The sequence below is a fragment of the Halyomorpha halys genome, unplaced genomic scaffold (genome assembly GCF_000696795.3).
Source record: "Halyomorpha halys isolate HHAL.00 unplaced genomic scaffold, Hhal_1.1 Scaffold676.1, whole genome shotgun sequence".
Classification (NCBI taxonomy): Eukaryota; Metazoa; Arthropoda; class Insecta; order Hemiptera; family Pentatomidae; genus Halyomorpha; species Halyomorpha halys.
In genome coordinates, this window is record NW_027111100.1 from 293,332 (window position 1) to 317,510 (window position 24,179).

Here is a 24,179-nt window from a genome sequence, read left to right on the forward strand (position 1 = left end):
ATATATATCTATAAAAAAAAAAAAAAAAAAGTGTCAATGAAGAGAACTTCAAGGAGAAATTGGCAAAGGGCAGTGAAATGGAGAAGTGAGAAGATCGCTGCTCTCCTACTTGTACCATCGTCCAGTAAAACTGCAATAGATGACAGCTTAAGTAGTAGGTAAAAGTTTACCATTCCAGAGGATGTAGAGGCGTAATATGCCAGAATCTTCAAAATTGCCACTGCATATTTTTAAGTTTATAGCCAATAACCCCTAATGTTTTATAGGTAGCTTAAATATGGAACTTAGTAAAATTTAAAGGACTAAATCGCACAAATTTTGGTATGAACAAGAAGTGTATGGAGGTATAGTTCTTCAACTTTCAACTTCGGAAGGAAACATAATTTTACTAGAATAGTGTCCAGTATCAGGTGTAGAGCAGTTCATTTTTGTTTATACCTAGAAACTCTCTTACAAAGAAAATATTTCACTTTTTTCTTTTTTTATAAAGTTTCCTATGTCCAGAAGTAAAAAGTTTACCAATTAAAATTGTCTGCTTTTGTTTCTGTATACTACAGTCCAAATTATGTTTTTTGTACAATATAGTACTTTACTAATGCACATTTTCTGTTAAAAAATAATTTAAATTTTTACCTAGACTAAACAGTAGGGACATAAATGCTCTTAAAAAGTAGTTTTTAAACTATTTTAAGTTAAAACTCTAGAAGTTTATTTTATTCTAGAAAAAGCTAAACATTTCACTCATTTTTGATTCAATGTTCAATATTTTGAACACTACTGAGCTTAAATAAATAAAGAATAAATTATTTCTTTGAAGTAGAGTAAATTTTCAAAATATTTGAGCCCTAATCAAATTCAATATGTACAATATTTTAGGAGGTATAATTTTTCAAATACCAATTTTCTTTTTTTTAAACAACAAAGAGCAAAAATATGTGAATACTTTAAGATCAGCCCAGTGAGTGAGACATTACTTATGTTATGATGGTTGAAAACAAGAATATAGGAAAGCTATAAGGGACCTACTAATCAACTCACTTATGGAGGGCAAACATAACCCCTTAAAGAAGCTTTAAGAAGTTGACAAGGACACTTATAAATATATCTAGTTTTTGTCAACTACTAAATATGACTATTCATATATAAATACTCAGAGTATTAATTTTTTTACCAACCAACCATTTTTCATATTTAAAATGTAGATATAAAAAAATGAACATTCTTTAAATAGCATTAATATGGAGAAAAAACAAAGGGTAATCTCACCTTGGGGAAGAAGAAGTAGAAGGACTTATAACTTCAGAAACAGAAGTAAGCTGTTGATTCATTAAAAAGAGTTTTTGTTGGGTACGTGTTAACCTTTTTTCTTTAGTTGAATCCTTCTTCCAAAGTTCCTGAAATATATAACAATTATTATTATTTTATATTTTTTTAATATCACAAATAGAAATCTTATACTAAAATAAGAATGCTCTGGGGATTTTCAATATCAGAATATAGCACAAAACCTTCAGACTAGATAAAATTAAAGTATGAGGTAAATGGAGATGGCTAAACAATAAAAAATTCTGAGACTAATTTGAAGTGATATCATTGTGTGGATGTGAATGAAATGGGTTAAATAATTGTGATAAATAATGAAGGAATTATTAAATATATATTATTACTAGAGACGATCATTAAAGAACTGACAATGAGGACCTGATGAAGAAGGAATATAATTTGATAACTGTTAGTAGATTCCTAGGTGTATCATTCATCAATATTTTAAATGAATAGAGTTAAATTTTATTTTAAGTGTATACCACAGAAATAATGAGAGCAAGAACTCCAAAAAGAGACGATAATTATAGAACATTTCAAAATATAAATTAACATATTGCCAATTCAAGCATTATTAAAATAAGAACCATATAATAATTAATGCTACCTTGAGGCAGAACTCAATAGGGCAGAGAATGATTCTAGATAACACCACAGTGCATGGTTACAGTATCCATCTAATATCTGAGTTAATTAACTGTCGATGATAAGACTCCCTCTCTAACAGGGTGCTTACAGGTAATGGAGAATTAGTGTTCTATTCCGGAGAAGGGAACCAGAGAAATGATTGCAACATCAAATAAAAGTATTGACAAATAACAAAATTGGGTTATCAGAGACCCCATCATCAATGAGGACACCCTTAATACTTTAATGAGAATCTATTGGAGGGCAAGAAGTATGGTGTAAGCAACCATAGTCCAACTCCAATAGCGTGCAAGCTGTAGCATATCTTATTGGTGACTGATGGGCCTTGAGATATGCCCCACAAGCTCACCTGTGTGGATTGACATGCAATGTTGTTCTTGTTGCCTAGCTCAATCCTACTGCAATGTTGTTAAACGACTGTCAAGGGAGACAAGATTATGATAACCCAAACAATTTACATTACCCAGTAGAGCAGTTTTAATAAATTCTACAATTGTTATTTTATGTTTTATATAGTTCACATTCTGTAATATTATAGATAAATATGTCTGATTGCAGCATAAGACAAGGAAATACAATGAATAGCTTTATAGAGAATCAAAGGAGCATTTTGTACAAAATTCTATTTGCCTTCATAATTGTGGTGAGAGACATTGTTCCAAGCCATTCAGTTGAACAATGAAAATACAATAGTTTTCAAAAATGAATATTTAAATAAAAATATCAACCTTACAAAATTGCCTGCCTTTTTTAGTTATTGTTTATTTTACTGACTATCTGTTCAAGGTTTATTTCTGAAATCTTAAAATATCTGAGTATATAAATACCCTGAAAACATTGATGACTCTCAAACATTAGGATTTTTAGTTTCAATTATTAGTAATTACTATTTTCAATTGTGAACCATGAGTATGTTTACAAGGATGTAGTTTAAATTTAATCCAATTCAATCATCATTAGACATAAAAAAGCAGCAATATTATTAAATAATTAAAGCTACAATTAATAATAATTCATACTCACTGGAGTAGAAACATCAGAATCACCATCAGAATCGACAACAACAAGTTTGGCCAGGGATGGTTTTTTAGAAATTGTCTTCTTTTTCATTTCTTCCAAGTGAAAATCATCCATTGATTTCTTTTTCTTTTTTAACAAATCCTCATCTTCTTCCCTTATGTCTTCTAAGGCTGGTCGAGGGAGACGGCTGTTTCTTTTAATAGGAAAGTCAATTAATGAACGAGATTTCTTTTTCTCAGGTGATTCATAATCGGAATACTCCAATCTTTTGGGTACAAATTTAAAAGGTTCTGGTTCACTCTTTCCTTTTTTTTCCTCCACTTTCTTATCATTAATCTCTTTTCTATCAGGAGTTTTTCTATTAGATTTACGAAGGTTTCTGATTTCTCCTTCTGGCAGTGAAATTACATCTACAGGTTCATCTGTGGCTCTGGCAGTAGTACTAGAACGTCTCCTTACTTTGGCAGGACTTTCCTTAACTGGTGCTTCTTCTTCATTTGACACATGTTTAAACTGCCTGGATCTTCTATTTTCAGAAACCAGTTGAGAAGAAGAGGAATCAATATCAGTATCTGTTACCATCTTCATCACATCTGAATTGCTTTTTTCATAATTATAATCTCCTTGGATTTTTGCACAGTTTATTAAATCATTTTTTCTTGAAATATCACTTCTCTTTTTTTCAAGGCCTTCTTTATCAATCTCACCAGCATTCGAACTTCTCCTACTAATCTTAATTTTCTTCAGAATTCCTATAACATCAGAAGATTTCTCTGATTGTTCTTTACTATTCTCATTCTTTAAGTCATCAGTAGTTTCCGTTGTATATGAACTCCTTCGACTTCTTTTATTTTTATAGATTCTTTTTACTTCAGGTTCTTCAGAATGCCTTCTTATTTGCCTAATATCTTCCTGAAGATCAAATTCATTATCAATATCAGAGCTTTGGGAACTCCTTTCTCTTCTTTTTTTAGTATTTAACATTTCAGGTTCCTCTGAGTGTCTTCTAGACCTGCTATTTCTCTCTGACAAAACATCTTTCTGACTTTTTTTAAGGATTCCTTGAATTTCACCTTCTGATTGCTTTCTAAATTCTGTACTTCCTTCAGATTGGTCAACTGTCGGACACATTTTGGTTTCACTAGCAACCTCAGATGATAGTGAAATCCTAGATTTATTACTACTTCTTTTCTTAAGGATGCCTTGTATTTCAACATCTTCTGATTGTCTTTGTATTTTTCTATTATCCATTGGAATTTCTTCAACTTGACTATGGAAGTCAACAGCTGTTTCATGTGTATATGAACTCCTTCTACTTGGTCTATATCTCTTCTTGGGAATTCCCTGTAGTTCTGGTTCTTCAGATTGGCTTCTTAATTGTCTGCTTTCTTGGTATGAGTCAGTCTCTTGATAATGTTTCATTTCATTTATCATTTCAGAAGAAAGCGAAGTTTTACGACTTCCTTTACTACTATTCTTAAGAATACCTCGTATTTCAGATTCTTCAGTGTGTTTAAAATCAGAAGAATCATAATTAGAGTAACCAGAATTCTTTGAATTTCTCCTTCTTTCATCAGGATGTTTATAAGCACTTTCCGATTCTTCAGAAAATCTTTTAGAACGTTTTCTCGATGTATATTCATCACCTATATTAGTAGAAGCACTTTCTACTTTCTCTTTTTCCTCATTTTTACTATGTACAGCTTGTGTTTCAGTTTCTTCTGAATGTCTTCTGGATCTCCTTTGTTTTAAAATATCTTTTCCAGGAGCTTCCTTTTCATTTTCTAAAACATTATTGCCAGCACTTACTCTATCTTTATAAGAGCTAATTCTATTTAAATCTGGTTCTTCAGAATAACCCCTAGATCTTCTTTGAGACTTTATAAGTTTATTTTTTTCATGTTGATTCCCTAGAAGTTCATTAGTATCAGTAATAGATTCAGACAATCTCCTTGACCTTCGAACAGGTAAATTATCAGCTTTTGACCGCATTTTAAGCTCATCATCAAATTTTTCAATTAAATCCTTATTCTTTAAAATACCTTTAATATCTCCTTCTCGCAGCAATCTTTGAGAATGTTTCTTATCTCTATAAGGTTCTTCTTTTTCATACTTAAGCTCATCAGAATTTTTCTGAGGACATATTGAGCTTTTTCTTTTTAAATCCTCTTTATGAGTTAGAGGTGGTTCTGAAGATTGTCTCATTTTTCGAGTAATTTTCTTTTCCAGTTCCAATGGCTTTTGGGATGTGCCGGATGTGTTTGTATGATCAATTAATTCTTCTTCTGAATCTGATGGATTATACAAAGCACCGTCTGACGTTTGAGTGGACATGCATTTCAGCTCTTTATCAACCCTCAAAATGTTAGATACATGATCTTCTGAACTAAAAATTATTTTGTTATCTGACTCCTTATTATCACTTTCATCTGTCAGAAGCTTCTTGACTGACTTCCTTAATTTCCTGGCTCTTCGTTGTAAGTAACTGTTTTCAGTTACTGTTTCCTGATCAACTTTTTTAGGCTTTCTCAAGTGTTCAGGAGACAAATGCAAGGATAAGTCAATATCAGGTTCAGTAGGAGATGGCTGCATGACCACTTTTTCTTCATCCTCAATCATAGCTACTTCCATTGGATCAACTGGTTCATCTTCTTCTGGAAGACTCAAACGACCTCCAATTTGAAACGTGGCTTTAGTTGATCTAATGTAAGTTTCTATATCTTCTTTTCCAAAGAAAAATGACTTTTCTATAGATGTTTTTTCATAACAGATTTCAGAGTTTTCTCCACCCTTGACATTTTGTTCTTTATAAATTATTTCTTTTTTAAGAGGATTTAAAGCATCACTTGCAGACGAATTATTAAGATCATTTATTTTTGCATTGTTTAATTCAGCATCTAAAGGTTCCATATCTGGACATATGTCATTCTCGACACTAAGAGAAATGTTTTCTTCAACTACTTTCTCATCTTTATGAGCATTACTTTCACAAGCAGCAGTACTAACCTTTGAAACAGTCTCTTTATCAGTACTATACTGTTCATTCAAAATATTATTTGCATCAACTTCAAAACTGGAGACTACATTTGCTGAATCAATAACTTTAACAGAAGATTCAATGACCACTTTCTGATTACCTACTGCATCACTGTCTTTAGCTGAATTAATAAAAACTTGATCACCTGTTTTAATCTTTCCATGGTTGTCTTTTTGTTCAGATTGCGTAGAATCCTCCAATTTACTACTTTCTATCTTTTCTGGAGAAATATTAGGAACCATATCATTTATGGTTTCACAAATCACTTCAGCGGAGTTAATATCAACATTTTCATTTTTAACTTGAACAGAAATCTCATTTATGTTACACACAACCTTCAGGTCACCAACTTCTGTACAGCTGCCACTATCTCTTTTACCTCGTTCTCTAATCCTATCTTGGAAAGTTTTGGCTTCCATGGATTCTTCTAGATGTTCCGATGCAGTAGGAAGGCTTGTTGGTTGAACTTCAAATTCTGTAGTAATTTCAGATATTTCACTGCTAGCTTTGACAAGTTTATCTTGGAAAGGTATAATTGTATCAGTAACAACAAATTTATTGGTTTCATCAATATTATCTTTCTTTGAATTGTCTTTTTCATGAATTTCTATACAATCTGTGATATTTTCAGATTCATTTTTCACAGTTTCTGCACTGACAGAACGATTCTGTTGATCTTCTTCATGCTTAGCTACCTTTGCTCCAATTAAAATGTTTGAATTTGAAGTTGGTGAGATGCTACCACTTTGCACTATATCGTTTGTATAAACTTCTAAACTTATTTGAGAATTATCTTGTATTGATGTAATAGATGCACACTTCTCTGATGGAGAATCCAAAGAGTTAGCAGAGAACTCATCAGCGGTTTCAGCTAGTTTATTTGTTTTAGCTTTCACTGAAATTAAGTTAACTTCTGAAAAGTTATTACCTGGCAACTTACATTTTTCAGTAGTAGAAGATTCATTTTTAATAGACATAATGTTTTCTTTGAGTTTACATAAAACTGACTGATCTACATTCGATGTAAGGTCACTCAAAATATTTGTTGAAGATGCTTCTAAACTGCAATTTTTCTCATCAACTATTTTGAAGTTGTTATCAGAATGTTTTGTAAAACTTCCTTGAGATGGTAGTACTGTTAAAGAAATTTTAGGACCATTATTATCTTCAGAAATAGTTCCATGGCAATCTTCTTCTCTTGTACTATCATCATCTACCGGAGCATTTAAACAAAGAACTTTAGGATTATCAAAATCTTGGTTTGGTTTTTCATTATCATATAAAGAAGTCTTTTCCTTATTTTGCTCATCATTGTCACTCTCCTTTAAAATAATGATAGACTGGTTCTTAAGTGCTTCTACACTGACTTTATTAGTGTCATCTTTTGCTGATTCGGAATCCTTATAAGAAACAATATTTTCCTCAACAATTTTTGTACCGGTTCCAGTAGCGATGACTGAAACATCACCTTCATATTTCTTTCCACTTTCAGATAAAACACACACTGGCTTATTAAAGTGACTAATCTTATCTTTTGGAAGCAAATCATCACCTTTTATAGAAAGATTTGTGGTACCATTGATTGAGAAATCTTTTCCATCGATTTCTTTACTTCTTGGCAGATTTTTTGATTCCTCTGATTTCAAAACATCATTCTGGGTATGTTCAACCAGAAAAGTTTGGAGTGAAGAAACAACTTCAGAATTTTTAAATTGTTGACATTCGGACTTCTCGATAGATTTTGGATCACTCGGCTCTTTAGAAACAATATTACTACCATCAAAATTAAGCAACCGTTGACTAGAAATATCAATTGAATCATTATGCTCAGCTTCAATTTTGAATATAACACTATCCTGTTTCATTTCTTCTTCAATTTGTTGAGTCCAATTTCGTTCAATAGATTGAAAATCTTCTTTACTATCTCCTTCAGCATTTTCTACAATTTTTTCATTACATGAATCTTCATTATTGAGGGAAGAAACTTCTGCTCTGGAAGGTAAAGAAACTGGTTGACTTTCTTCTGCCAGCATTTCTTGTTCAGAAATTGTTTCTATAACAGGATTCTCAACAGAAAAAGAGGAAACAGATTCTATCACAGGATCCTCAACAGAAAAAGAAGAGACACTTTCTATCACAGGGCCTTCAATGAGAAAAGAAGAAACAGTTTCTATCACAGGATCTTCAACAGGAATAGAAGAAACAGCTTCAATTACAGGACCTTTCACAGAAAGACCATCATCTACTTCTTTATTTGTGGTACTCAATATTTCTCCTGATATATTCACTGATGGTGAATCTTCAATTAGTTCCTGTTCGCTCAATGGATCACAAACCGCATTTGAAATTATAGGTAGAACATCACAATCTGTACCTTCATTAAGGACTGATATTTCAGATGTACCAAGACTTGTGTTATTCAATACATTGTTTTCAACATCCTCCTTAACAATTTTAGAATGGTTGGATCCTGATAATGATTTCTTTTTTGAATATTTAGAAGAATTAAATGGTTTTAATTTGTCTTTTTCGTATCCCTCGGGCTCTTTTTGATGACTACCAATATTATGCTCAAGTATCCTTTTCTGAGAACTCTCTGTTTTATATAGATCATAGTCCTTCGATTCATGATCTTCTGATTTATTTATATTAGTACTTTCTTTGTCATCCAGACCAATCCACATGTCATCTTCAGCATTTTCTTCCTCATTATTATCACTTTTGTCATTTTTCAAACCAAACACTTCAGAATCAGAAACATCTTCATAGTGTTCTTCACATTGAGAAGATGTCTTTGTTTTTGATTCTCTAGATTCAGCATTAGAAACTTTCTTACCAGAACTTTCCTTTTTATTCTTAGAAGTTTCATCTCCAGAATCATCTGACAAAACAAGTATTGGTGATTCTCCCGGTTGTTCCTTTTTACTACAAACATTTGCGTTCTTTTTAATTTTCTTTCCAGTAGGTTTAACTCGACGGCGGTGGACTGAAACCCCTACCCTGAAATCTCTACTTTCATCTGAATTTTCCGCATCATCTGAAACAATAAACACACAAATAGATGAAACCATCATATGCAATTATTCATAATGTATATATAATTACAGAAATTAAGTAAGATTAAATAAAATAGAACTAATATCATCAAAACAGTTGAAATGGGCATATAGAAACAGATAATGAACAAATTCCTACAAAACTAGCCCGATTATATTACTAGTTCAAATCCAAAGTCTGCAGCAGCACTGGTTTGATTCCAAATGGGTTGATATTATTTGTAGTGGCCCCGTGGAATAAAAACTTGACCCTCCCATTATGGTTAGAATAAGTTGGCTACCTAAGGGACAACCCTAATCCCCTTCCTAACATTTATCAGAAATAACCTGATAAGGGTAAAAAAAAAAAAGGCAAATAAAAGGCCAATGGCCTAAAAAATCTATTTTGAACTCGGAGATCTATGGAACATAAAAAATCATAGAAAAACTGCCACACTGAAACTAAAAACAATATTTCCTTTACCTAATCAATAAGCTAAAATAAAAATGAAAGATAGGATCATTTAATCAATTTTGTGAATTACTGACTCTACATATTCAAATAAGTAAAATTTATTAAAGTTTAGAGAATATATAACTTCAAAATTATAATAAATAAACCTGATTTCAATAATCGAAAATTCATCAATTTGGAAACTTATAAGAATAGGAAGAATTGATCTTATAAAATATTACTGTTAAAAAATTAATAATAATAATGAGCATGAACAAATTTTGTAATACCTCCATCTGATGAGATCGATGAAACTTCAGGTAACGATCCTTCACTATCTGATCCATTTTCTTCTTTTTCACTCATTTCTTCCTCTTCCTCCTCTATTTCTTCACTGGATTCACCAGAAATTCCTTCTGTTTCTTCATCTGTCAAACTTTCATCAAAAGATTGCTTATCTTCATTTTCATATTCATCATCATCAGAGACTATATCTATAATTTGTTCACAATCTATTATACTATCAGGACTAACTTCTTTCGGTTTGTCTTTGCCCAATGTATTTGTTATATTAAATTGACAATCATTAGGTACTTCTACTTCTCCTTTCAACATTTCATTGTCATTTAGTGAATTAGTTGTATCTTTTTTATTTTTAGAGTTTGATTTCTTTGATAAAAGTACTTTGATAGGTCTGCTTTTACTTAAACAAGTTTTATCCTTACTAATAATATCCGGACATATTTCTTTCATTCCTTCATATTCTTCCTTTTCACTCAGTTCCTCATTATCACCCATTTCTTCTTTTTTACTCAGTTTTTCTTCATCTTCCAGTTCTTCTTTTTCACTCATTTCCACCTTTTCGCTCATTTCCTCTTTTTCACTGATTTCTTCATTTTCATTCATTTCCTCTTTTTCACTAATTTCTTCTTTTTCACAAATTTCCTCCTCTGTTTCTTTCTCGTTTAAAGACTCAGATATATCATGAGAATTATCAATATGTTCACCAAAAAAGCAATTTCCTTTGACTTCTACTAATTTTAAACTTGACCATTCAGTTACTTTTTCTTGATTATCTGAAACAATTTCATCTTCATTTTTATGGGGTGAAATATCATCTTTCAGCAATGGATTATTTTCAGGTAAAGAATTTTCTACATCTGGATATAACTCGTCGTTTACTAAAGTATGTTCATTTTCACCTAATAAAATTTCATTTTGTATATCATTAGATTGAACTTCTTGTTCTTCTACCAATGATTCATTATTTAACTCCTCTTTATCTGATATTAATTCCAATATATTTTTACGGTCTTCTGATTGTTTATCTAATTCATCATTTTGTTTTATTGTATTTTCATCAAATAATTCCTTTTTGGAAGAGATATATTCATCTATGCCAATTTTATCACTTAAACTTGTTTCAGAACTTTTAAACACTTCAACTGTTTTTTTAGTACAGATGACATTAACTGATTGCTCTTCATCAAATATTGCTTCCTCCAGTTGTGACTGAAAAAAAAAAAAATTATGTTAATGATTTATAATTTTTATAAGTAACTTTTTTATAATTTATATAATTCCTACAAATAAAATTTATATTACTTACATTTATGATAGCATTATTGGATTTGATATTTTTATTTCGTAATTGCTTGTATCTATCCAAAAATGCTGAATGTGTTGATACTTCTTCAGGAAATTTTTCATTCATTTCTTTTTCATTATTACCAGATGAAAACAATACTTTAGGTAATAATGTTGTATTAAACAGGGCTTCTGTAATTGGAGAAGTCTCTTCTCCTCTGGAAGGAGAATCAAGATATTTCTTCTCAGCAGAGGTTACCGTAATGTCAAGTAATACTTGACTCATAGGAGTTGATGATGGAGTTCTATCTGATTTTGTTATAGAAGTTATTTTGCTTACACCTTGAGTAAAGAGAACACGAGGCTTTGAGGCCTCTGCAATCTGATGCCAATTGACGCCATCCTCTAATACCTTTTTCTTAGCAGATGATCTTAATCGATCTCTAAAAACAAAACAAAACTTGATATAGATATTGTTGAGCAATTACATGGAATATATGAAAGTACATAAAATATACTTAAAGAATAACAACAGCAAAGGAATACTTCATTACTTATTGTTTTGAATGGTTGTGTGTGTTTTTAATAAAATCATTTTTTTTTTTTTTTAATTATGCCAAACGAGCTGACATTATACTCTACCAAATAAGTAAAACTTTACACTAAACCAGGATGAATTTTGATTTAATTACAATGTTCCTTTTCAGAAACAAAGCCTACACTATGGTAGGTGAAATTTACAACTTAAATCATATATTGAGTATTTTAGAGGTTATCATTTTTCAATATTTGACAATAAAAACAAACTACAACCTATAAATGAACAGTAACTTCAGTGTCATCTATGAATTCAATCCTAAAGGCTTAAAGTCCATTGGACATTTAATACATATGGTTTGTACAATTTTGAAATTTTATTTTATATAACTTGAAGTACCCACTACACAGTACAGTCAAAACTTGAAATAACTGCTATCTATACTACAGCCATACTGCTTTAAAATATAGATAATTCATAATTTTTTAACAGTAAGTAACTTTTATTTTTATTAAGAGGAATGATATAAGCAATTACGTTGCTCTCAGAAATACCAAAAAAAATCTCCTTTTAAGAACCAGTGAAAGGATGGAGATGAGTAGAGAGGACATATGAATATAACTTCAACATCAACATCATCTTTGTGTTTTGATAAAACTAATCCAAAAAATGTTCTTTGTCTATTGTACATATATAAAATGCAGTAGTATCTATACCTTTTCTGATTCTCAAGAACAATGAATTTTGAAAAATAATGTATCAAAAGAAAGGAAATTTTATGGAGAAGTGACAAATCTCTATTTCGATTCTTAAATTTTTACTAGAACTTAAATAAAAATTATTAAAAAATGTGAGGTTTCAAAACTTCAAATGTAAGTTGACATATTGTGATGGTACAAATCGGATTTTAAATATTGCAGGATGGACATTAATACTCGAATATGTCCCTACGAAACGTATATTGGACCGTGTTTTACAGCCCAAAAATGAACAGTTTTTGAGATGGTACACGAATAAAGCATGGTTAGTTAGCTCATTTTCAGGTTAGCTTCCAAAACACTATGGTTGCCAAGGCATACTTATCACATATCGTTTCGTCCTTCCTAAGCTTAATCTTAAAAAACTATGAAATATGAATACTACTCAACAAAAAATTTTAAATTGTGCTGGATCTTAAATGTAAAACTGAAGGGATATTTTCCAGTGGGGCAATGTAATTACTTATTAAGTTAACTGTTACTTAAATATAGTTATTATAAAGTATGTGTGTTTAATTCTTTACTAATTGTGTGTTGAATAGATTTTCTTAATATTACATTGTTTATATAGCATGATATCGCTTATATTTCACATGAATTAAAAAGAAGAGGAAACACATCTAATGCGAGAGTTCTCACAGGGTTTAAATAGTAAATATGTGTTTGTATAACTATCCCTTTTTTAGTTTCAACCGTCGACAAAGTTGATAAAAAAACACAGGCTTATCCACCAACAGTTGAAATGGAATGGTTCGCTCCATTGGGTTCTGCTTTTGCTCTGAGCTCAAATGTTGTTTAACTATTTTTTATGTATATTTTGACCAGTGATTTTTATTACAACCACACAATGTAACACAATATTATTACAAGTCCTTCACATTATGAACATCAAAAATAAATGAATAATTAATTGGTTTTGTTTTTAAATTGCCCAAAACTCTTAACAATATTAATTAATACATAAAATCTCTTATCATCAAATGGCATATAATAAAAATATATAATAGGCATATAAGTAAAAGTAGTAAAATAAAAATAAATGGAGGATTTCTCAAGAATTATAATTACTAATAATTTTGAATGTGATTTTTGAAACTTAGAATGTTATGAAATTAACCATTACAAATTGCATTTATATAAATAAACCATTTTTTTTATTTTGACAACCAAAAACTACTTGATCAAGTCACTATGATTAGTACTTGTCCTCTTTTATAATAGGTGTATTTAAGATTTTCAAATCGAGTTCATATAATCATGAAATATAGAATCATATTTTAATTTAATTGAGTTAATTTTCATATTAAATGAATAATTTATTAGTTATGGTTTGACTTTTGACTAAATATTCCATGAATTCACACTCACATGGTAAACAGCATTACATTAGCTCTACTATACTTTATAATTTCGGAATAATAAGTTTCAAAATATAAAATAACTATTTAATCCAATAAAAATAAATCTTCTTTTGTTTAGGCTAAAAATACTGATGAAACAATAAAACATTTTTCCGAAAATTTAAATTTCTGTTTTAAGTAGATGAGGAGCACCCCTCTTTGGATATCTTTTCCATACAAATTTAGAAAAAATAAACAAATACCCATTTCTCATTCATTATTTATTTAGTTCTTGAGCCGATTCTGTACCCTCAGCGCACCACATTGAGCCTTAGATTGGGCACCCCTGATGTCCTGCAGATCCTAACCTACTCTAAAGGGTTAATGTACACTAGGATTATACAGCTCAATTCAGCCTGTACAATCAATCCCTGAATTCATTATTATTATAGTCAACTGTCGAATGGAATACAATGCATCAGCAGTTCCACAACCCATGGGATTCTTTTTGGGCTAAAAAAAATTAGAGGCATCCTAGTCAAGCTAAAAAAAAAGAATAAAAATATCCACAGAATTATCGTTAGCGTGATAGATTACATAAGAAAATGAGAAAAAACAGTAGAATACACCAAATATTTGCTATTTTAATTTTTGTTTTGAGAAAGTAACATTCGATTGTGCCAACCCTGGCATAAGTTTGGGGCACCCACTTTAGGAACTGCGTATATATACAGTATTCATCACTAGTAGTATTTTACCAACAACTTTCAAGAAAGATGATATAAAATATTTAGTACAAGAATAAAATTTTAATTGCAATTTCTGATAAATGAAGTTTATTGAGTTAGGATGATATATTTATGATAACTGAAAATTTCCTTTTTTTTCTGTTTGTACTCACTTGATATTTTCAATAACTGATGGATCATGACTTGGCATAGAGGTATTTAAACTATCATTACCATGTAATGGTTTTCGTGCGCTCGGTTTCCTGAAATAAAAAACAAACACGCCTGTAAGAAACACTAATAAGTACTATAGGTACACAAATAAAATTTAATATCAAGTTTAATTAGAAAAGAAAGTGTATCATATTATATAGATGGATCAAAAGCCTTCAAGTGTTCTTATGAGCCAGCTGTTAACATCATATTAATAAATATTAAGAATAACAATTAGGGAACCTGAGGGAGGATGTGATCCTACTTAAAGTTAACCTAGATATTTATTGTTTTCAACACTTTTAAAACCTTAAGGTTCCAAATTAGATGTAAATTATGTACTAATCTATCTTTCAATCTACTACTCAGGAGTTTGGCTTTCTGTTCTCAGCCTTGATCGTCATACTATTAATTTGTTCCTCATTGGATGCAAATATTTTAAATGCTCTATTTTACAATAAACACTACAAAACAATAATATTTGATCAGAACATGGAATTCTGAATTGTGTGGCAAATTGAAGTTTTCTTTCATTAGATCTGTTTGAGGCTAACTTAAATTTAAAGCAATATGTCAATTATTTTGTTGAAATAAGAAACCATGTAACATATTGATTAATACAAGATATAATTTAAGAGTAAATGACAGTCTTGTAAACTTTTACTTTCATCCTGGAATAGTAATTGTAATCTAAATGACTATTAGATGGATTGTGGTGGAGTAAGAGGGCCACATGCCCATCACTGCCTCTGGTAGTCTGCCAACTGCCTGTGGGCATGGGGCAAAGATCTTTCACATTTCCACAAAACATACTTTGTCGATTCAATTGATTTATAAGAATTACTGACTTCAATTGTTCACCAATTAGACAAAGAATATTTGGTGGAAACGTACCTCTCAGCTACCATCTTTGGCCAAAAGGTTTTATCCTATACCGACAGGCAGTGAACAACCAATGCATTTTCTATTTTCACAACCCTCAATAATTTAATAATAAAGTTAGTTGCAAACTAACTACAAGTAAATATACTTCTTTCTTTATTGATTTATTCTTTGTAATATGTCATGAAACAATTTCTTCTTTGTTTAAAAAAATAATTATTATTTTATGCTCAAGAGTTTTATATAATAAAACTGTAAAAATAAGTATCCTTACTTTTAACAATTTTAAATTTCTTGAGAATTTCCTAATATTTGTTTTGTTTTTTTTAAATACAATTTCTGCTGTTTATTTATAATCATGAATTTTAGACCATGAAATATACATTCTTACAGTAAGGTATCAAATTCGATGAATGTATAGTAAAACCAGCTATGAACATAACAATAGTACTCTACGATTAAAGTTTGTGGGCATCAACCTCAATAATACAATAATTTTATAAAATTGAAATAAATAAATGATAATATAAACTTGTTTAAAGTTTTATTTTTATTGAGTAAATTTATGATTAAATTGTCAAAGCTATATGGTAATGCTATAATGTAAAATATGAAAGTACAAAGGAGGAAATAGATAAGGTTCAAATTCTATTTATTATTTAATATTATATTTAATCATATTTGAAATAATATTTATTTGTGTTATAATTAAACGAAAAATCATTCTAGTCATTACATACACTAGATTTATATGAACTGGAGTAACTTGCCTACATCATAATGGAGGTTTCTAAAGTAGCTTTTAAAAGACACCCTTACTTAATTAAAAGAGGAAATTTAGTTCAGATGATAAATATAAATTTAATCCAGCCTCATAATAGATAAATCTGCATAATCAAAATAAAACAATACAAATAACTAAACTGATAACACCATATATTGTTGCAATATCTATCTAAATAAACTATAGCATCTAAAGCTTATCCCTCACCTTCCCCATCTGTTTTGGACAGTATTGCTACATCACAATATGCTAATGTGTTTATATTAATCTTGGTGCTTTATTTTTCTATCGAACATGTCGGAAGTTGGACAAACTTAGTGAACGGCATGGATTCATAGAAGATGAGATAAATGTTTAACAATAAAACTTCATTTAAAGTATAATTGAAAGTAACTAAGATATACTTTCCATTTAAATAAAACTAACTACATCATAAGTATATTATAAAAAACTGAGTTATGTATTTCGTTATACTGACTAATATTTCAATAAAAACAGTGTTGTAATCTTGAATTATATACACTGATTATGTTTAATTATTAGAAATAATTATTACATATATTAAATTATTAATAAGAGATTCCAAAATTACCCAAGGCCACAAGGAGGTTTAGGTAATTCTTCTGTAACTGGGATAGCAGGCTCATCCTGATTATCAACTATCATCTTTGTGTACTTGCTGGATATAGTCGTTTCATTTTCTCGTAATGGTTTTCTAGCAGTTATTTGAATTCTAAAAAACACAATGATTAAAAAAAGTTCAACAAATAAATGATGCTTCAGTGAAAAAGTTTATTTTACACAGAAACTTACTCATTTTCAGGAAGAGCAAATCTAAGAGTTTTCTTTGGAGTTTCGCCAAAATCTTCTGTAATAATAATGCCTTTCTCTGGAGTTTTACCCTATCATCAATAAAATACATTAATATTGTTAAAAATGTGTAAGATATGGCATTATAGATTAAATTTAATAAGTCATTAGACTTTAGAGTATATAACAGTCCAGTTGAACCTTAAAATTAAAATTTGAAAAATTAATCACTTGAAATAATTGTTCTAAATTTTGAAAATGGCTGATTTTTATATACCTGACAAAGGTACGTGTGGGTTATAGCAGAATTAAAAAAGTCATAATGCACTTATCTAACTCAAAATACATATATTCTTCAAGGAATGCTAGAAAATTTTACTTCACTACTCCAGAAGTAAAAATATAAGCAAAATAGAGGTAGAAAAATCACCAAAAAGTAGGAAAAAATTGTTAAAAAAAGGAAGAAGACAATTGGCATGAATTAATCCTTTTTAAAATTGGAAGCAAACAATATTGATAGTGTCGATATCGAACATCCTGGTTTACTTAATAATTTTTAGATATATAAACATTAATTAACTTTGATAAATTCATCGTTTTTTATTTTGAGAATCATTTATTTTTATTTAATAAACAAATTACAAATAGAATGTAAGAAGTTGGCTAGTAAGTACAGTTAGTGAAAAGACCACTAATTATAAGTAAAACTAATTTTTATTGTGTACATTTATCTTTTGAGGCTAAATTTTTAGCCTTCATCAGGGAGATTATGTAGGAGATTCTAACAAGTGAATTTTCAAACCAATATAAATAGAATGCCTAAATATCAACAACATTTATTTGTTACAATTATATATCCTAGAAGTGAACCAGAATGAGAGTTATTAGGTTACAGTAAAGATTTCCTACTAAAGACCTAAGTGGCCAAAAAGAATATTACAAAAATCACCTTCAAAATTGAAGAAGGCCTAGACTGAGGGCTAAACCTTTTTCCCCTCTTTTTAACGAGAGGTGTTCCAACAAGTTCCATCACATCTCTCTTCTGTGAAGCTGTTGGTTTACTCGGAGAAGTCAACCATTTACCGCTAAGAGATGGCACTTTGTTGCTGGCAGTGTCCAAAAGTTTTAGTCTTTTTCGGGATGGTTCATTTTCGAATTCAACATCTGTATCATTCTCTTCTCTTTTCCTTCTATAAATAAAATTATTTATTTATTTATTATTATTTTTTTTTTTTTATTTAAAATTCAATTAAGTCAAGTATATGAGAGAAATCAATTCACTAAACAACAATGATCAGTGATAGAAATAAATAAAATAAAAAATACTGCAAATTATTCTTATTATTTCTATTTATAACAATAATTATTATTATATGATAGAATTATTTATCAGTAAATAATAAAATTCTATAGGGTCTTCTCGTCCCATTTAAAAATTTTAGCTTTTTAACCAAAAAATTAAATTCAATATTTTAATATAAAGAAAGACATTCCTTCATCCGACCGTTCATTCTTTGGTGTGGCTTAAATCAATATTTTTTTGGGCGGATAAATGTCTATAACTTAATGCACGTCACAGATCAATTATAAGAGTTTATCATTTAAAATATTAAACCAAATCCCTGAATAAAAATAGGATGAGATCAAAATGAAAATATATTTCTTGGACAATATGGATAAAGCAAAAAACAACAAATACATCATGGCACACAATTGTAATATAAAAATAAAAACTACAATATTTACCTTTGACCAGATTCAAATGAGTTGACAAAGTCAGAAAGATGTCTTGTACTTTTAGCAACAGCTGATAACAAGACTTTACTGTCAGTTTGACAAAGTGGTCCGTCAGGTCCATTCCGTACTTTGATCAGGGAAGAAAGAGGTTGTGGATAGGAACCTATTAAAAAAAATACTAATGAATTAAAATCAAGACTGAATATTTCACTCAATTTAATACAAGTTTTTTCTCCATTATTTTAATTCAATATTAAGTGTTCCCAACATCCTATCCTATGTAAATTTAGCACCTCCTAAATATCCTCCATCAAAGCACAAACCCTTTAATACTAGATTAGAATGTAGTTCTGCTTTCCTTGCATTCAAATACCCTTGCTGAACACTCTGTCTTCCTACCTTGTTTACAGGACAAAAAGTCTGGGTAAAAGTTTGTTATGGTTTGGAAAATACATTGAATAAGTTAGTAATACTTGAAATAATCATTTGACTAACTTATCACAGCATTATTGCACCTAATGAACAGAAAATTGCGGAGTAACAGCAAAGCACAGGGGAAGATATCAATAAAATAACACTCGTTACATTAAATTAACTAAAATCTAAGAGGTAAATAATAATGAATAACCATTAAAATAATCTTAACTTCAAAAACTGTAATCATTTAATGAACCTCAAACTTGATCAAGATGTTATATATATATAAAAAAAACAAAAAAAAAACACATTTGTTGAGCATATTTTTATAATGTACTGAACAAATTCCAACTATTTTTATACATAAGATTATAATCACATTTTGATATCTTTAATTCATTGAAGGAGAATTCTACACAAATGTTAATAGAGGTTAATAATTAGAAAACTTCCTTCATTTACTACCTACCAAACTCTTTAATCACATACCACCCACAAGAACCTTGAAGAATTAAAATTATAAGAGGATTAAAATGGACTCGAACAAACTTTATTATATCTCCTTTTCCTTGTCCTTAAACCAATAATATCCTGCCCTACAAAATCCTTTTATAACCTTTTGCTTGCACCTATTAATAAAATTTAACTAAGGCTCCATCTAGACAAGGGAACACACACTTAGGAATTATCATACAAGACTGTAATGAAAAAAATAAAATAAAAGAAACCGCTCTTTGTTTGAGACTAAGCATTTACATGATAAGTACCTTTAACTTCTAATTAATATCAAAAATCACAAATCTGACTACAATCAGACTTGTTGGGATATTTGGAGCAGAGCTTTCAGGCCACAAATTTAACCCAAAAGCAATCTTTAATATGATATGAAATCCTCAATGCTCCTTACTATAACATAAATAAAATGACCATCAATGACCTCGAATTACTTATAGGAAAGAAAGTTGACATATATTTTTAATGAAGTTGTAAATCTCAATAATTAAAAAAAAAATTAATTTGAATAATTTTGAAGCAACATTAAATTAAAAATGTTATAATTTTTATTAAACTAGTCAATTTGTGAAATAGATTTATTTTAACTATAAGGCATTTGTTTACTAAAAGAAAACATGTGATTTTAAACAAAAGCGGTGCGATCTTTTGACGGGAAAGGACAGGCAATCCACGATTGTTAGCAATGACGGCATTGTTTTGCAGTTTGAGTTTTCCCCGCAGTTTCGCAGGCTCCATGGTAAGACCGTGGTAGACTTTTGGCCAAGCAACTTCTCTCACACGAGGGACCCTATTCTGCGTGCTTCCAAAACATCTCAACTGTCATCCAGTGAGATTAGATATAAACATTAATGCACATTGAAGACAGTTTTCTTTTGTTTTTTATTATAAAATTAGTTTAAGTATTTTCAAAGTATTAAGTTGTTTTTCCTTTTTTTATTAATGCATAAAATTAATTTGTTTAACAATTATATTTTCGTTGCTTATAATACATACAATTTCTTTGGTAAATAGACTACAAACATATTTCTGTAATTAATCTTTCCAACCCCAAAATAATTTTCCCAGTGCATATTATACCTGGCAAGAGTAAAGTCTCTCAGTTCAGGTAACAAATAACAATGAGAAAATCTCTTTACGGTACATTGTCATGTTGTTTTTAACCGTATTATAATACAGCAATTAAAAATTCATTTAACAAAGATCATTAGGTTGCCTACCATAGGAAAGAATCTGAAATAAATATATTGAGTTAAGAAGACAATAGTTACCTGCTGGTGGAGGCCTATAAGTTTTCATTTCATTGGCTATGTGTCGAGATATTGTATTTAAACTTCCTGTTATTCCTCTCACTATCATATCTCTGGTATCTGTTTCTATCCTTGACTTAGGACCATTGATAGAACTGTTCAACTTATCATTTAAAAACATTGCTTCAGTGTACCTAGAAATAATAATAACAAGAAATAATATGAAAAAAACATAAAATTATAAAAATAGTGAGATAATTAAAAAAACTATTTAAAGATAAAGTAATGGTCTGCATGATGAATGTTAACAAACTATCCTAATTTAAATCGCAATAAAAAGGTATGCTAGACAAGCATGATGAATACTGAGGCTGTCATTAATAATATATTAATGTAATATAAGTCTTACAAAAAAGTTTATGACAACATTTCTAAATGAAAAGTTACTTATTTTGATGATTCTTTGTTTATTGATAATTTACAAGGCATGTCCAGAAAGTAAGAGTACTGTTGGGCTGTGAGAATTTTTTTTGTCACAAGTCCAGCAATGGAGTGGAGGGATTCCCCTTGTCAGTACCAAAGTTTGCCTCATAGTGTCCCTTTCTGTGAAATATGTCAATAAGAGACCCCACCAAGTGTGAGGCTTTTGCCTTGTAATGTCACATGAGTTTCTAGTCGGTGATTTTACATAGCTGTACCAGTCTTTCTCCATTCCAGTGCTGGATACTCCCCAACTATATTCTTGTATCTTTTTCTTCCCCTATTTGCGCGTTGAAATCGCCATGGATTTTTACATGGTTTTGGGGGATTTTTATCATCTCTTTTTCCAGCATTTCTCAGAATTCCACCACCTCAGCAGGGGTCTTATTATCATATTAAATTAAGGGGGCAAGAACCGTTAAGAAAAGGGAATTTTTGTTGGTGGATTTTATTGTAAGTAATGACAACCTTGAACTTACTCCCTTGAAACCCACTACTGTGTTCAGGATTTTTTTATCCTCTACAAATGCTGTCCCAAGGTGAGGCATCTCTCTCATTATCTTCTTGCCTGGGGGTCCCTTGAAAATTCTAAAACCATCCGACTCTATGGTTTCTTGTAGACCCTTCCCGCCTTAATACATCCTTTACATAAAAAGGGGTCCAAAAGTAAAGTTAATAACTATAGAGGAATTTCAGTAATATCAGTTATGTATAAGATCTTCTCTAAAGTCCTGCTGAATAGACTGGAATTACAAATAGATCACAAAATAGGAGAGTACCAAGGGAGCTTTAGAAAAGGAAAGTCCTGTCAGGAGCAAATTCTAAGCCTTAAACTGCTCATAAAATACTACACTACCAGAAGGAAAAATCCTTGGTCCTTAATGGCCAATATGTGATAAAAAAAATTATACAAACTATTAAAATAAAGCTATAACACAGCATAAATACTTACTTAGCTTTGGACAAAAGTAACAATACTTGTAGGTCTCCTTTTTCCTTCAAACCAGAGCTTTTTAAATATTTCATTAAAGTTGCCTCTTCTTTAAAATCCAGATTAAGGCCAAAGACTTGGCCTAATTGCTTCCTTTCAATGCAACCTAAAAAAAATTCAGAGCTATCATAAAATAACATAAAGGTTTAGTTTAGTTTAGTTTAGCAGTCTCAAGATGGCAGCAGCCTCTCAACAGACTCATGTTCAATTATGAGCCTTTCAAGGTGGCAAAATGTTTTTCAGCCCTAAAACTCACGTTCAAATCTTTTTACTAAGTTTAAACAAAGGAACAGTAGGAAGAAAAATGTTTCTATATCCCATTTTATTTTATGGCTATATTTCTAGACTCATCCTATAATTTCACTTTAAATTATTATTTACTGACAATTTAAAATATTCAGTTTTTCTAAAAATATATAGTTTAAATTTAGGTTAGAATATCTCACCCACAAGGATATGATGACAAACCACTTAGACAAACCCACATAGTACTAAGTTTAAACTAACCACAGGTTTATTTATCTCAGGAATATGAACCTTATGTAAATTTTATAAAAATTATTTATTTATTAATCCCTATTTTCATTTACCTTTTTCCAAATAATTCTCATATTTGAAAATCAGTGAAATGAAAATGCATCTTAGATTTATAGTTAAACTATTGGTAGTACCAATTAATTGTATGGAAGATAAAGAGTTTCTTCTTATCTATCTTGCCAACCATTCCCATTTCCCCACTTTCATAATCTTGTGAACGAGGAATGACATGGTCTGTGCTGAATAAAAATAAAAACCTTTATAAATAAATATATAAACACTTTATCGTTAAATCCCATGAAAGGTCATTTGTTTTGCAATAACATGGGTATGATCTACATTTGTTAATAAGTAAAAATGTGCTCCTTGGATTCTATGATATACTTTCAATGGACAAGTTTCAAGATGTTACAGATTCAGAAAATTTGTAGTGTATGACGGATATATAACGAATTATTAATAAACACAATGATTAGCATAATACACGACAGCAAAATATAATTTTTTCACATTATTAAAAATAAAAATTATTTTTTAAAAAGAATATTATTATGGGGAAGGGAAGAATTATATTATATTCAAGGCATTCAAACATATGTCACAACTTCTAGGATATTAGAAGGATTCTTTTAGTTCTGATAGGCTATCAGACCTGTACAGAAGGAACCTTCACTGACCACCCCCATATCCTCTGCCCAAGTGAGTATTCCCCAACTCATAAGGAAACCAGCATCAAGTCAATCATAATCTGACAGATATGAAAGGATACACCTAGATGGTGAGAAGACTGTGTAGTATCTGACCTAACAGATTTGTATTTTGACTGTTTCGATAGAGGGAACAGTGTAAGCAACAATTACTGATAATACTGACATCATCTACGAATCCTTCTGGTTCGTTAAGACCAGTAGTTATCAATTAATGGTCCGTAAGAGCCTTGGGTGGGTCGTGGAGTGTTCAGCAGCATATATTTTGTGAAGACTTATAGTTAGAATTACTTTATTGTTTTCCCTTTTTTGTGAGTTAGTTGAAAGATTTTAACATTTAAATGCACTTTTAAAAACCATAATTTTCAATAGTTTTCATGAGGAACCTCC

General features: G+C 30.1%; 1 protein-coding gene across 1 annotated transcript in view; it reads right to left on the reverse strand.

The window, feature by feature from the left end:
- Nucleotides 1-24,179, reverse strand: part of Elys (AT hook containing transcription factor 1 homolog) — a gene marked incomplete in the record, with an annotated part of 54,056 nt that overhangs the window by 5,199 nt on the left and 24,678 nt on the right. The window contains 11 exon segments of the mRNA XM_067049191.1: nt 1,267-1,394; nt 2,995-9,065; nt 9,808-11,029; nt 11,127-11,547; nt 14,642-14,731; nt 16,940-17,080; nt 17,161-17,249; nt 18,107-18,347; nt 18,904-19,057; nt 21,096-21,268; nt 22,507-22,651. Coding sequence (XP_066905292.1) covers nt 1,267-1,394; nt 2,995-9,065; nt 9,808-11,029; nt 11,127-11,547; nt 14,642-14,731; nt 16,940-17,080; nt 17,161-17,249; nt 18,107-18,347; nt 18,904-19,057; nt 21,096-21,268; nt 22,507-22,651 — 8,875 coding nt within the window.